The sequence below is a fragment of the Brachyistius frenatus genome, unplaced genomic scaffold (genome assembly GCF_029030835.1).
Source record: "Brachyistius frenatus isolate BFR_SWC_R1_liver_20210118 unplaced genomic scaffold, ASM2903083v1 Contig_203, whole genome shotgun sequence".
Classification (NCBI taxonomy): domain Eukaryota; kingdom Metazoa; phylum Chordata; class Actinopteri; family Embiotocidae; genus Brachyistius; species Brachyistius frenatus.
The window spans coordinates 357501-373081 of record NW_027210802.1 but is presented as its reverse complement, the minus strand read 5'-3'; the positions used below and the strand labels follow the sequence as shown (position 1 = coordinate 373081).

General features: G+C 43.1%; 1 protein-coding gene across 1 annotated transcript in view; it reads right to left on the bottom strand.

Moving 5' to 3' along the window:
- Positions 1-1340: 1340 nt before the first annotated feature.
- Positions 1341-15581, bottom strand: part of mmp14a (matrix metallopeptidase 14a (membrane-inserted)) — a 14352-nt gene continuing 111 nt past the window's right edge. The window contains exons 1-10 of the mRNA XM_069718955.1: positions 15270-15581; positions 7590-7738; positions 7304-7426; positions 6787-7094; positions 6530-6691; positions 6076-6221; positions 5545-5683; positions 5267-5417; positions 4375-4490; positions 1341-3588 (exon numbers count right to left, since the gene is read on the bottom strand). The exon at positions 15270-15581 is cut by the window's right edge and continues 111 nt beyond it. Coding sequence (XP_069575056.1) covers positions 3278-3588; positions 4375-4490; positions 5267-5417; positions 5545-5683; positions 6076-6221; positions 6530-6691; positions 6787-7094; positions 7304-7426; positions 7590-7738; positions 15270-15353 — 1689 coding nt within the window. The 5' untranslated portion in view covers positions 15354-15581 and the 3' untranslated portion in view covers positions 1341-3277. The remainder of the gene's footprint in view (positions 3589-4374; positions 4491-5266; positions 5418-5544; positions 5684-6075; positions 6222-6529; positions 6692-6786; positions 7095-7303; positions 7427-7589; positions 7739-15269) is intronic.

Below are 15581 nucleotides of genomic sequence, written 5' to 3'. Positions count from 1 at the left end.
TATATATATATATATATGCAGGCTGCAGCCGGGTCTAGCTGAGAGCCAGAGATGTTTCAAGAATTCCAGATGCTCGGCTGTTTTCTCTGAAAGAAATGTGACCGTTCCATCATTTTTTCCGACTCCTTCGTCGGCACATGACTGTTGGCTCCGGGTCCAAAACAACCGGCGGTGTAACTGCATCCAGACGGCTCCTCGCTGGCGGTCCGGCATCGGAGAGCTGCAGGAAAAACCAGAACCTGGTGAAGGCCTGCCGAGGATTCAGAAGTGACCCCGTGACCTTTGCCACATTTCCCTCGTGTTTGGTTTCCTCCTGTTTGTTTTGGACAGAAACCGACTCCATAACATCAGTCATCGTTCCACAGCTGGTTTACTTACTCAGACGGAAGTAAACACTTCTTGCTGGAGTTTTTCCAAATCTTCCTCCTTGTGATGGGAACACAGGACACTTATTGTGAAAAAAAAAATTCCCAGATGTCTGTGATCCATAGAGCTGAAGGTTGTTGAGTTGTTTCTGACTGAATTTCAAGATGTTTTTTTGTCAGGTGGAAATTTCCAAAATTAGCCAAGCGCTAGAGGGGTTAATAAATACCTAGCAGCAGGTCATCTGTTTGAATAGTTGTGCAATGTGCAGGTAATGGCCATACTGTTACTGATTAATGGTACAATATGTAAGATTCAGGTCCCGGCTTGTAATATCGTTTGTATGTTAGGGGGCGATAGTGAGTCACTGTAGCGGCTGTTAGTTAACAGTTGGCTTTTTCTTTTTTTTTAGATAACTGATGATTGTAAAGTTAGATTGTATGGATCGACTAAAGAATGGTGATCAGTTCAGCCTGTAGTTTTATCTTACAGCTATTTTCAGAGATGGCGAAAAATACTATTTGAGCATCTTTAGGAACACATAAAGAAAACGAGTGACTCACTTCCGCCGTGAACTCGACCTCAACAAATGCCATCCAACTTCTAAAAGCGTCGCCTTGGACAGAGCTGATAAGAAGCATGTCTTTAGTTTCATCTTCATCAAACTCACTTTGTTTGGCTCTTGATTATTGGTCAGTGGTCAGACCGGTATTTGCAGCTTCACTCTGATGACGGTGCGCAGCTGTGCTAGACTGAGGATCTGCAGAGTTTTTACTGAAGCTGGATTCAGAATAGTTGTGAATAAAGTAATAATATATTTTTAAAGCTGCATTTTGCTTGAAAATCGGAAAAAAATTATAATCATAAATGTTTTACTTTGTGGGAATAAAAGTAGATATTGGTAACAGAAATGTGTGTGTACGTGTGTGTGTATTTAAATACTCGTGAAAAAATTATGAAAGAATGGAAGAAAAAAATGTTTGTAGAAAATACTTTAATTTCACTTTACCTATTGAAATACAAAAGTGAAAACAGGCAGGAAAAAAAATCTAATTCCATTTATTGATAAGATCATCATTATAAATATCATTACCATTATCATTGTTATGAACTAAATCAATTCACCTTCAATTTTGATTGGTGTAAAAAAAAAAAAAAAAAAAAGTCATTGAGCACCATCTGTGTCAAAGTTCATAAATAGCATTGCTTGTTATTCTGTGCCAACATCTGGATGATTTTGGGTGTTTCACAATAAACAGAAACTCCCTGAACTCACATTTCTCCCCCTGATCGGATCTTTTTCACCACACGCTGAATGTAAACTGGGATTCATTTCCATCATTGTCACATTATGCCTCTGACCAGCAGGACTCCAAATGACAATGTACAAAAACAACAACAAAAAAAAGTTATTATAACTTTTCCAAGAGAACAATAATAACAATAATCATACTTATAATAACAACAATTTCCCATAAAAACGATAATAATTAAAAAAATTGCACCTTATTGTTGGAAACTGTACCGCTTACTGACACAAATGGAGAAGCAGCTCTGATCGTATTCAACATTAATGTATTGAAATCTTTGAAAACTGCCGTTTGTGAGATAAAACATCACATTTAAAAATACTTTTTTTTTCCATCTGACTGCTTACACTGACTTTTGCTTGCAAGTTTGAGTGTCTGGAGTTGAAATGACATTATTACATGTATTAAGAGGAATTGTTGGTTTTGTACCAGAAGGATTGTCTGTTTTTAGACGTCTTGATCGGGGTTAAGTCTGACTGACAAATATCTCGTGTACATGTTACAAAAGTCTGCATCAATCAACACTAACACTGTGCATATGGGATGTGCTGCTCTGTTACATGCAGCATCAAATAGCTTTTATTAGAAGGAAGAGAATCCTCTCAGGGCACATTATCAATATAATACTTAAGTGTGATACCAAAACAATGCTTATTTCAGCATTTTTCTTTTTTTTAACAAAACCCCTCTTATTTTATTAAAAATAAGACAAAGTTATAAAATGGTAAATGCTATCTAAGAAGAAGCTAAACTTCAAGTAGTTTGTTTCAATAAAAGTGTCTAAAATCACAGAAAATTCAATTAAATGTGGAATTATTTTGATTAAACAATATGTCCTTAAGTGCTGTGGACACATTTTGCATGGAGGTTGGAGTTCCCAGATCTTCTTAGTGGTAAAAAAAAAAAAAAGAAAATCAAACACGTTGCCAAAACAATGTATTTAAGAGCTAAAGTCGTTAAAACAATGAATTTAAGAGCTAAAGTCATTAAAACAATAAATTTCAGAGTGAAACTTCGCCCCCCCAAAAAAAAAATCCCGAATAGATCTGACAGTGACTGTATTTCAGAGTAAAACTTAACAGAGATGAGGAATTTCATGAGTAAAAGTCAAACAGAAACACAGTTTTCAAAAGTAAAAGTGAATCAGACAGCAGTTCAGCTGGAGTCGTCCAGTTAAAGGAAAGGATAGGATGTTTGCTTCTTTAATACCTGGGATGTGAGAGGGGAGATGCGGGAGGGAAGCTGTTGATGAGTCTTTGGATTTTTCCCTTCTCTATGTGAGAACGTGGGTTTGTTCTTAAACTTTGAACACACAACAGTTAATGTAAATAGTTAACATACAAATATACATTTTCCTGATTTCAGTTTCTAGGGCCCTTCTTGTTTTGTTTTTTTACTCTTTTGTGGTGCTTACAAACCACCTGAAACGTAACACATGGTCCCCCATTTTTCTTCAGTCTTTCCTCCGGTCGCTCCCTCTCTTCCTGCTTCGCGTCTTCCCCCCTCTCGGTTTCCATCTTCACCCGGCCCCCCCGCTCCCGTCACTCTCTCCCCGTCTCTTTCTGTCCCTCTGCGGCAGTCTGTCAATCACCCGCTGGCTCTGTCTACACCTTGTCCAGCAGGGATCTCTGGCAGTAGAGGAGGCGTCGAGGCGTGCCGTACTTCCTGAAGAACAAAAGCGCTCCCAGAGTGACCACGACCAGCACCAGCAGGAGGAGAGGGATCACCACGGCCACGGGCCCGGCGCCGCTCTCCGACTCCTCGATGATGATCACCTCTTTACGGCCCTTCTTGGGCTCCTCGCTCTCGCAGCCCATCCAGTCGCTGAGCACAGACTTGGGGTAGCCGGACTCCACCTTCATGTACTGGTTGTTGAACTTCCAGTACTTGTTGGCTTTGTAGAAGTAAGTGTAAGCTGAGGGGAAGAGAGGGAGAGATGGAGGGAGTCAGTTTCTGGAGTTTTTGGTTCGAAAAAAAAGCTGATTTTGGGACGAGAGCTGCTCTAAATGTCAACAGAGCTGCAAACTTCAGATTTTTTGAGAATTTCTTGACTCATCAATTCAACTTTTGGAATAAAAATGCAGACAAAAACCTCTTAAAACTGAAGTTCAAAATGCTTTTTTTTGTCCGACGAAGAGTCATGAGGCCTTGAGTTTGACTTTTCAACCGTCACCTTCTTGCTAGTTCGAAGTGACCATATTTGGACGAGCGAGCATTAGATTTTACACAATACACAATCTGAATTTGAAACCCAAGAACACTACGCCCGCCCACCGAAAGCTGTAACCTGACTGGACCACAGGCCTGTCAATCAGACAGACGCGCCCCCGAAAACACGTCTTTTTGAGACCTCATATCTAATTAATGACGAGATTATTTTCAGATGGACCGCCAGAAAACGAATAAGAAGGAGTGACTTTAACTAACAGCACCATAATAACCTGTGAAAAAAATGTATTGACTTTGTATTTGATGAGAGAAGTTGAATGGGAGTCTACGGAGGCTTTCTGGAGCCCCTAGTGGCACTCGGTGGTATTGCAGCTTATGGGCTAATTTTTCAGACCCAGACGCTACGTGGGACAAAAAAGCAGCAAATTTTTGTCTCGATCAATCATTCTTTTTCTGTCTGTTGATTATTTAAGATAAAAAAAAGAGTGCTTTTTACCCTCAAATGACCCGTTTAATTAAGTGGGAAACTTACATCCATCTTCACTCATGATGGCAGCTTTGATGTTGTCCGGTGTGCCGCTCCACTTGCTGATGGGCTTCGGATAATCGCTGTCTACTCGGCGAGTCTGCTCGTTGAAACGGAAATACCTGGAAACAACGCAGAGACCGAAATATTACGGACATGAGGGACATAAAAGAAACTGCTTTGGGTGATTCATTCTAACAACAGACTCACAGCGGAAGACGCAGAGTGTCGCTTTTGGGCGATCAGAGGATTAAATTCAGCAGTTGCACACAAATTACACCTGGTGGTTATTATTCTGGGGCTCATTCTGAGTTTTTACATTCTTTATAACAGTATTTATGAAAAAACTTAAAAGGAAAGAACACTCAAATCAAATCTAAATGAACACATCAGGCTTCAAAACCAAGTAACATGCTGTCATAGCAGCCTAATATACAGTTTAATACGCCGTATAAACATGTCAATCAGAACAAAGTTCGTTTAAACGTCTTCAATGACCGATCCAAAAACAATTCTACCCCGCAAACGATGAAACTGAATACTTCCTGGCTGTGCTCGTTCTGTATGTGCGAGTAAATACATTTGTCTCTCTAAATATTCACATCATGCATCAGATCACTTTAAACCAGTTTGCAGATCAGATTGGTAAAAGTACAATTTATAATAGTTGACTACAAATATACAAAACATATAGTAACACAGTTTTGGACATAAGAGATGTGATCTAAGCAGGAAAACTCATTTCATGTAAAAATGTTGGACGTGTGAGAGGATGTCTGATATTCGCAGGTTAAACTCGTGTAAAAGAGGTTCAGTATCACGTGAGCAGGACGAAAAGACAGAAGACGAAGACGGCTGAGACACGTGCAATAATCCCTGAAACAGAGGACGGACTCACTCGGAGCCTCTGAAGAAGAAGGTCTGTCCCGTCGGCGTGTAGAAGAGAGCAGCATCGATCTTGTCTTTGGGGAGACCGGCACCCAGATCCCTCAGGCTCTTCGGAGAGTCCTTGTCCATGTTGGACTCGCTGAAAACCCAGTACTTGTCCCCTGGAGGCGAAGAGGGGACAGAATGGAGAGAGAGAGGCCAGAGAAAGCGTTGGAGATTAAAGAGCCTCGACATGTGGAAGTCATCCTCTCTGCAGCTGCTTTCTGTCTGATCCCAGACGGAACAAACCTTTGAAGAAGACAAATTTCCCATCATCCCTCTCGTAGGCGGCGTTGATGTTTGACGGGAGGCCCTTCCAGAAGTGACCGATGGGCATCGGGTAGCCCGGCAACACCTTGTTGTTACGCACACGCCAAAACCACTTGTCCTGCAAACGCACACACAGATATACGGCGGTGTGTTCAAGGACTTTAATACAAGATTAGTCTGAAATCATGAATTTTGGTGCTCAAACAAACGAGTTGAATAGTTAATTAATTCAGTAGATTTCAGCCTGTAAGAAAAAGGAGATTTTTTTTTTTTTCTGTGTCACATCTTTGGAAAATTGTATTTTCTTTTAATTGTTTTTTAACCGCTGAAACCGACAAAACAAGAAATCTGAAGACATGAAATCCGTCTCTGATCCTTTAAACGATTCTTGACAGATTCTCATCAATAAATAGAACAATAACTGGTTTATTACATTATATCAAGGAAAGATTAACATTCGCTGTTAAAAACTTTGGTCTGAGATCATTTCAATTAAACAGTCTGCGGTACCTTAAATACAAACTTTTCCCCTCTGAGGATGGCGATGGTGTCGTAGTGCCCCTCGCAGATGTCGGGGCTGTGGTCCGGCTTGGTCGGACTGGATGGCTTCGGGGGACGAGGAGGGGGAGGGGGAGGGGGCGCTCCGGACTTTGTTCCTGCGGTGGCAGATAGGTAAAAGATGATTCATTTTGTGCACGCTATTTCAACACACTCAGATCTTCTTACTTTGTGCTTCGAAATTATTCTTAAGTTGAAACTGTGATTCACTCAGAGGTCTCGTGGGTTTCTTTTAGGGAGTTGTTGTTGTTTTTATGACAACATTTTATTATAAAACTGATTACAAGAACCAAAGCGGTGAGCGTCTTGTCCATCAACACATGTATTACATGAATGTTCTGCATTGTGCCAGAAGGATTTGACCCGAACCTTGAAGCTGTTCAACCAGCAGGTTGTGTTTGCTCACCGTAGATGGCCTGGATGCCTCTGCGGTCGTCGTCGGGGAGCTGGAAGTTCTCGGTGTCGAACCACTGGTAGAAGGGGGCCATGATGGCGGAGGGGTCGTTGGAGTGCTCCAGACCCAGAGCGTGACCCAGCTCGTGGACGGCGACCAGGAACACGTCGTTCCCTTCGGAGAGGAGAAGGAGGAAGTTAGAGGTGAGGAGTGAATTCAGCCTGGACTTCAGCCGGAGACGTTCGATCCTCCGCTCGTCCTCCTCTCACCTCCCTGATCCTCCGTCCCGGTGGTCCAAGGCTCGTCCAGGTCGAAGTGCGTGTCTCCCCCGATGCCTTGACCGGGGAAGTAGGCGTGAGCCAGGAAGCCGCCCTCGCCGTCGAACGGCGTGCTGTCGCCGTGGAAACCCTCCGAGAAGGACAGCATGATGTCTGCGTACTTGTCGGTTTTGCCCCTGATGTGGCTGAAGGGGATCTCTCGGAAGGTAAGCGGGATGGCGCTCTCCCACACCTTGAAGGCCCGTCGGATGGCGTCGAACGTGGCTCGCTCACCAATTTTAGGAGTGTAGTTCTCTATGCTGAGGGGGACGGAGACATGGAGGGTCAGGAGACATGGAGGTTCAGGAGACATGGAGGTTCAGGAGACATGGAGGTTCAGGAGAAGGATGAACAGAACAGGGTCCAAATAATCCACTAAAGGGATGTGAAGTGAGGAAGTAAAGCATTTAGCACCAAACATCAAACGGGACATTTGTGGTTGTCACGGTCACCGAGTGTGTGTCCTGACCTGAAGGTCACCTCGGACTTGTCCCACTTCAGGCCCTGCCTGGCGTATCTCTTCCTCCTCAGGTTGGTTTTCAGCTCCGGGCCAAACTTATCCGGGACGCCACACCGCGCTCGTTTCATCGCTCTGGAAACAGCAAAAATAATATATTCTCCATTTTCATCTATGTAAGATGCAGTTTCTTCTGTCCTAGTCACTACGGCAACCCTTGAACAAAATGAGCACATTTATGACCCACTTAAAGATCCACTAGTTCACCAGTAATAGTCTGAAAGCAGGCAGGACTCACTCTAACGTGTTGGTGTCGATGGAGCCGGTGACGGTCAAACCGTAAAACCTCTGCATGCCTGCTATCGCCGTCTCGATGGACTTTGGCGAGCGGATGGCCTGAACTCTGACATCACCTGGAGGCAGGTAGCCGTACTGCTGCAGCCAAGCCTGAACAAAGAATATATTATATATAGAGAGATATTAAAACTTCTGTTTGTGAACACAGAGAACGCCACCGGAGACATTATGACTTTCAGCTCAATGCAGTTTTTACTTTACGTTCAGCAGAGCGACCGCGTTGTAGATCAGCTGGAAAAATACCTTCATCGCTGCCAGTTTGAGAGTTTTAGTTTCAGTCATCGAGTCTCTTATAACGACCAAAAAACCTCCAATAGAGCCTGAACAAAAAAACTTGGACCACAAAAGCTGAAACTTCTGTTGGATAAAAAGGATCTCAGTGAACAACCTAATTTCCATAATTATGTCTCAAATTAAATAGGATTTGTCCTCTTCAAAGTGCTTTGGGTAGTTTAATGATTACAGAGAAACACAGATTAAACAGATAATCCGTCAGATTAATACACTTTTAGTTATGCAGGAAAGGTAGTGGGTGTGCTTTAGAAACACCACTACATGCGACCTCCTGCAGTATTTCTCTTAATAATCTTAATACACCGAAACCTTAAAAAGCTGTTTTTTGTCTTGGATGCTGTGTTGATAATACAGCTGCCATGTACTGCTTTATATTCCCATAAAATACAACATGATCACAAAACGGAGAAATGGAAAGTTTCAATTTATTTGCAAAACAAATAATAATACTGTTACTGTAAGAAGCTTTTATTTTTTGTTAATCCCTTATAAGTGGATTTTGCAGCATATTTTTCCATCAGTTTTAATCAGATGTGCCAACAAACATCTTAGTCATCAAAAAAGAAGGGATTGGCCTCTTGTATGAACCCGTTTGTTTGTCTGCTTCCAGTCAACGTTCAGCTTGTCTGGACCTGAATCTCTGATGTGTCCCACAGATTTCATGCTGAACCAGGGAGACGAAGGCTGTGCATGTGTGTACATGTGTGTACATGTGTGTACATGTGTGTACATATAAGTGTTTTTTTGTGAGCCCAGTTGAGGAGGAAAAGTTTTGCCTGCAGCAGCCAACACACACTGAAGTAAACTCAGCAGCTGAATTTATCGTCCTTCCTTCACGTGATATTATCCCGTTTACAAACTCTTGAAAAACAACACTAAGTCCTCGAATGTCCTCTTGATTTATGATGAAGTCGTTTCGGGAAATTTTGTTGTGGGGTTATAAGGAAGCATGAGAGAGGAACCGAGAGCCAAATAAAACACACAATCTGAAAACACTGATGTCATTTCAGTCACGACGACCCAGAACGCCGTCGAGACGATCGCAGCCAAAGATGACTGGCAGTCATGAGGCTGGAAAAAAGGAACGTTTTGGGTTCCTCAAACTTTAAGATCTCCCTGCAGCCGTCGGTCAGTCATCCTCCACGCTGTCTGCCCGTCCTCGTGTCAACCCAAACCACCGCTGTTTATCTTTACACATGACAGGTTGGCCTTTTCTTTCCACCGCCTGCTGCCGGTGGTCTCAGACTGGACCGGGACACCGTCGAGGGGAATATAGTTTGGGCCTATTTGCTTTCTTGTTGAGAAGATTGATACCGCTCTTATGTCTGCCAGGAGACGGTGAGCTTAGCATAAAGACTGGAAACAGTAAGTTAGCTTAGCATAAAGACTGGAAACAGAGGGAAACAGGTAGCCTGGATTTCTCTACCTTTTTTTTCAAAGTTAAACGTCTTGCTTGTAGGATCCCAAATTAAATATATTCTTTCGTTTAATTTTCAACAAAAATATATGGTTGCGCAATGGTAGTGAGAGGAGGCAGGGAAGTCTAAACGTTTCCCCGTTTGTAGTCTATGCTAAGCTATAATTATAACTCTGGCATCACATTTAATGGACAGACGTAGGATTGGTATCTATCTTCTCATCCTCTCGTCTGGCCGTTGGAGTTGCAGAGGATTAAACGCCTCTTTAAGTGTGTGTTTCCAATTATTTATCTGCACACACAGAGTTAAGACACAAGTTTCATCTTGGCCACAAATTAAGTTGGTGGAATTGCCCTGAATTCCTTCATGAGCGTCATCTTAACCTCAGATATCTTCTCTCCTTCCACCAGATGTGCTGCTTTTCTCTTCAAGCCGGCCTCCAACCAAGCGAAGGGCAAAAAAAAGCTCGGGGAGGGATGGAAATGTAAGCGACTGGGCAGGACTACACACACACACACACACACACACACACACACACACACACACACACACACACACACACACACACACACACACACACACACACACACACACACACACACACACACACACAGCTACTGTTGGCCATGTGGTGGGCAGCGAGGCCGGAGAACAAGGGTCACTTATGACGACCTGCAGAGAGGAAACTTATCCCCCTACTCTGCGTCTCTGAATATTCAGTCTGACGAGTTCTTCAAGATTTCTCTGGATTAATATTATTATTATTATCATTATTATTATTTAAGCCTCCAGTATCTGTAATTTATCCTCCGAGTCTCTCTCTGAGTCTGGCTCTGCCTCCACCACCGAGCGGACGGACTCTCTCGGCCTCTCCGCTGACTGCTGCTAGTGTGTCCTGCGGTGACGCGTCCAGCTTCTATAAAAACACTCTATGAAAAGTTCCCCCCACACCGTCAAGACCTCCACTTCTCTCCTCTGCTGCCCGACTACTCCACACACCGCCGCCGCCACCACCTCCGGTAGCGACGCCAGGTATCCCAGCATGCACCCCTCCTCCCCCTGGAACTCCCAGCAGCCACCATCAAAGCTTCTATTTATCGAGACTCGTACATGGCTGGTATTGTTGGCTGTCGGGGGAGCCGGGTCGCTCGCTGCGCGGCCATGTGTGGTCAAAGGGCTGGCTGCCGGTCTGGTAAACACACCGCCGGGTCTGTGCAGTGACGTGTGGTCCAAGTGAATAAAGCACAGACACGGAAACACGACCAATATAATGTAAAGTTAGTGAGAGGCTGTTTCAGTGGAGCTGTGAGATGTACAGATCCTGTGACCCGACTGTGACCCGACTGCAGCACACTGAGCTGAAACTACTTCAATTTTCATAACTTATTAACTATTTATGTAACTTTTTTAAGCAAACAATAGTTCCAGCTCCTGACATGTAATAATATGCTGCTTTTCTTTGTCTTAAAATGATAGTAAACAGAATTTCTTTCCTTTTGGACTGATGGTAAAAAAATGTCACTTTGTGCTCTAAGAAAACTTGGACATTTTTGATAAAAGCTGTATTATTTAGCAGTAAAAACAATTAAGACAATGAATTGAACAGTATAGACAAACTGATTTATAGACCAACTGATTATCTGATTAATAATCACCAGACTCATCGACTGTGTTTATTTTCGACCGTGTAAAGACACAGAGGCACATTTACTTCCTCCAAAACTTCCCTGCAGATGTTTGCTTTGAAATTTTTCACATCTCAAGACCAAAGTAGAAAAATCTAAATAGGAGGACACCGAAATCTTGTAAAACCTACTTCAGCGTAGCTGCGTTTACCTACATGGAGACAAATGTGGGCAAAAATACCGTTTTTAACCCACTTTTTGCTCAGTGTGTTCTGTTTTTCTTCACTATAACACAACCTGGCCCCAAACAGATGAGCAGAAAGTTCAACTTATGAAGGTTTTTAAAACTAGATTGTTATACAGGTACTCTGCTCCAGACTGGCCTAAACAAAGCAGGGCACCATTTACAGCCCTTCTCATGTCAGATAACACTGTGCCTTATTTTCAATCAAACGACCACCGACCAGTTCAAACCCTTTTCATGCCGTGCAGCATGTATGCTGTCATGTGGGTGACGCCTATTGTCACACATTCACATTCTCGTGAGGATGAATTGTGATTTGTTCTCCGGATGCACAATAAAAAAAAATGTAAAAAGAGGAAATAAAATCCAACCACAAAGTTCCTACAAGGGTGAAAAATCTGCACACATTTATAGTTCTTGTGGGAAACAACAAAAGGATGAGGAGGTTTTTATAGGAGAGGAATCTGTCAATGCGTGAAGTAAAAGCATCTTATTGGATGTTTGTCGCTTTATGAAACGGAGACTAAAAGAGAGCAGGAATAAGGTGGAGACGGCAGTGGATGTCCCTGTGATGTTAAACAACGCCATCTTTTCTGCCAAAACACTATAAAAAGTTGCCTCTTGGAAAGTTCCACAGATTTTTTTATTGAGGAGTGATCAAACACTTCGAGTCTCTTTGAGGAACGAGGGAAGACAACGGACAGACGAGAGCGTCGAGGACAGCAGAGGATGATCTAAAGCACAGAGTTACAGTAGAGAGGGAGGTAAAAACATCAGGAGAAGTGGGCAGCGAGAGAGAGCGAGGGGTGAGGAGGACGGCTGAATTTAAATGTGAGGGACTGAGTCAGTTGTTCCTCTCGCTTCGGTGCCAACGGAAAAAACAGAGAATTCTTGCTCATGAGCCGCTGAATCTCACATCGCCTTCGGTTTCTTGGCGTCTGTGACCCAGTTAGCAGTCACACCAGCGCCGGGCAATCATTTCTTTACTTTTATACGTTTCTTCCAGGTCGAACAGGTCAAATAATACGAAGCGCCCGATGGTTTTTAATCTGCAACATTATGACACTGATGCCTGCAAACAGTACACAGATAAATACCTTTAGAAATGTGTACACCGTTATTACCATAATAATAACCAATGGTGTCATTTTAGCAGGTATATTTTGTATTTTGGAACAACTTGAGGAATTTTACTTGAGTATTTCCTTTGGATGCAATACAGGATTTCTCTTCAACTACAAATTTAAGAGGGTTTATTATTGTACCTTTGTTTAGAATAAACCACCAGTTACAGCATTAATATGCTTGTATGACTTTGTAATAGGTATATTTAAACTCTACTGACACTTATCACGATTAATTGGGTAAATATATGAGTTGCAGAGGTGTAAAAACCCCATTTGGCTGCTTTATTGTGCTTGTAAAGCTACATTTAACATAATAAATACTTTAACTGGTGATACTAGGCCGTAGCTGCTGTTGCTGATGTACGTGTTGACTGTAATACAGTACGTTTATATTGTGGTGTTGCTGAATACTTCTTTTTTTATTATTATTTTTATTATTTAAAGTGAAAATGAACAATGGATGTAATGAAGTAAAAGTATCAAGTGGCTCAAATCCTTCAACCTAAAATCACAACAGATTGCGTAACACCCCCGTCAGTCCTTCGGAGGATAACGTGTCACGCTTCGCCTCGCCCTAAACAACGTGAAAAGAAAGATGTCCTACGTTTAAGCAGAAAAAAATCATGAACTCAGTCTTTTGAGAGAGTCGTGCCAAGTCTCTTAAGCCCGATGTTGTTTCAGCACATCTGGACTTCAACTTCAGCCAAATCCAACCAGCTGAGCAGCCGAGACGAGGAGCAGTAAGAACGCAACTTTTGATCATCTAAAAGTTGGATTTGGAAACTCACTAGTTTCACTTTGATGTCCTCCATTACACTAAGATGGACTCTTTTCAAAGATAGGCCTCTCTTGAAGTCCATCAGTTTCTCATTAAGGTCAATCCGGCTGATTATTCTGACATTTCTGAAGCGACAGCCGCTGCCTGTCAGAGCAGCGTGCAGCAGATCTTTGAGCACGGCTTTTCTTTGATGCTACATCAACAGCGACTGTAGTCGAGATAAAAGGAATTGAACCCAGATGTGTTTTGACCAGATCTGTAACCCGCCGCTCGGATCATGAGACACATGTCTCCAGATGGCAAAGGGGAAATCTCTGGAATTTTTTTTTTTTATTTCTAGCCAGATATGGAGAGATCCTGTTTTAGAAGCTGTTGTTTTCATTGCTGCCCACTTCCTTTGCTAGCGAGGTCCAAGCAAGCATTTTATTCAAGTCAAGAAAGGTTAGACGAGGCAAAAAAGGTGAATGAAAACAGATGGTGGAGTTACTCCACTTCAGAGAATCGTGGAAGTCTGATTTCTGCTCTTTTTACTCAGTGGGGATTTTATGCGTTCAGTTTGTCAGAGAGGGATCTTCACATGTTGAGCAACAAAGATAAACCACAAAACTTCTGTTCCTCAGTCCGAGTTATGCTTCCTCGACCCTCCCAACCTCTTAAAAAGGAACTGCAGCCACTTCAATGACACATTTACGTCACTCAGTTGTTATTTTGTCTTTGCTTCTCCTGCCTTTCCAGTTTATTCTACTTTCTCCACACACAGACGAGTCTATCTTTTGATCGCAGGTTTCCCGAGCAGCTCTGCGGTGACGTAATCCTCGACCCGTAATTAAATCTGATCCTCATTCTGTATCGACATGGACGGTTGTGTCTGCCGGCATCAGTGAGGACAGAACCCGGATCGGCTTCATCTGATGTGTTGGATCCTGCACTGAGAGGTTGTTGTGACCGCAGCAGTAAACTGATGTTGGAGATTTGATCCCAAAGATGACGCTGCAGTAAACAGTCGTGTTTTCTCACTTTGTTTACCGTGCTGCCCGGCGTGTCGGCCACAGGAGGCCTCCTATAAACGTCTGAGTTATCCACCTTGTCTGGCTTGACTCACGCCAGCAGTGACTTGTGGTCAGTGACTAAAGTCCTCTTTCGTGCATCCTGCGTCTCCCCAGAATTACAACTCAGACTCTCGTAAACTCAAATTAAAACGGCTTTTTTCTTCTTCTTTTTTTTGTGGCTTTTTGAGTTTTTGGTCTGTGAATGAAATCCCTGTTTATTCGTGGTGCGTCCCGTCTTGCTTGTACCTGCAGCTCCTCAGGATGACTGGCTGTGACTTTACACTGATGTTTTACTGCAGATGGTCACATCAGACATCTTTCTGTCTGTGTACCGATGACCACTTGCTGTTATTGGGAACTTTTGGGGGACGAGCTGCCTGCAGATAAAACAAATCTTCAGTGGGCCGAGCCCGGAGGCGCTCAAGGAGGCTCGTACCGATCATTTAAGAAGCTGCTCGAGACCTGATGACAGAATTTGTTGTTTGGAGCTAAACTGCCCGTTAGTGTCTCCAGGGGCCTGCAGCCTGATGCAGAGCCTGATGTCCAGCTTGTTGTGATGGCAGCTTCCTGGCCTGCTGTCTGCCAGAGTCTACACAGGCAGATGAAAACCATTAACTCCCCCCTCCCCCTCCCTCCCTCTCCCAGTTCAACCACTACCCCCTTTTTCTCAGAACAAAGCAGCTCAGCTGAGATTTCTAAACTGTGCCCTGCCCCTGGATCTCCCCCACCTCCTCCACCTCCCCGTCAAAATTCTCAGAAAAAAGGGTCAGGACTGTTTGAGGAAGAGAGAGCAGCATTTATAGCTTTTAATTGGAAAAAAAAACAACGTACTAAACCTCAGATATATGAGGAACATATTAAAACTACAGGTCAGTGTAGTGTCACAATAAGAAACCAGAGATACTACAGAGTTCATGGTTTCAATTGCTGATATACTTCAGGAGCTGAGAAAATACATTTAAAGAAAACAGAGCATTCACGTTGTTTACACGTTGCAGTTTGTGTGGCGTACATAACATCTGCATACATTCCTGTGTATATGAAAACGCGTTGTTTAAAGTAAATATTAGGTTTTTTTACACTTACCTCGGCTTTTAGTACATTTGCAGTGACGGAGGTGAAACCACAGCAGCAGAGACCGCAGGCCAGGGTGAGGAGCTGGAGCAGCATTCTGGTGTCTGCAAACTACCTCCCCAAAAAAGTTCAGGGAACTAACTCTACACACGAATCCGTCCTGACAGTAAACGACGCTTTCAAAAATAAAAATAAAAAAGATCCCCAAAAACAAAATCGACCGGTGCTGATCCGCTATAGCTTTTTAAAACGTGGCAGAAAAACTTCGCCGTATCCACATGGACACTTTGAGCGCTTTGAGTCGGAGCTGAGCTGGAAACAGCC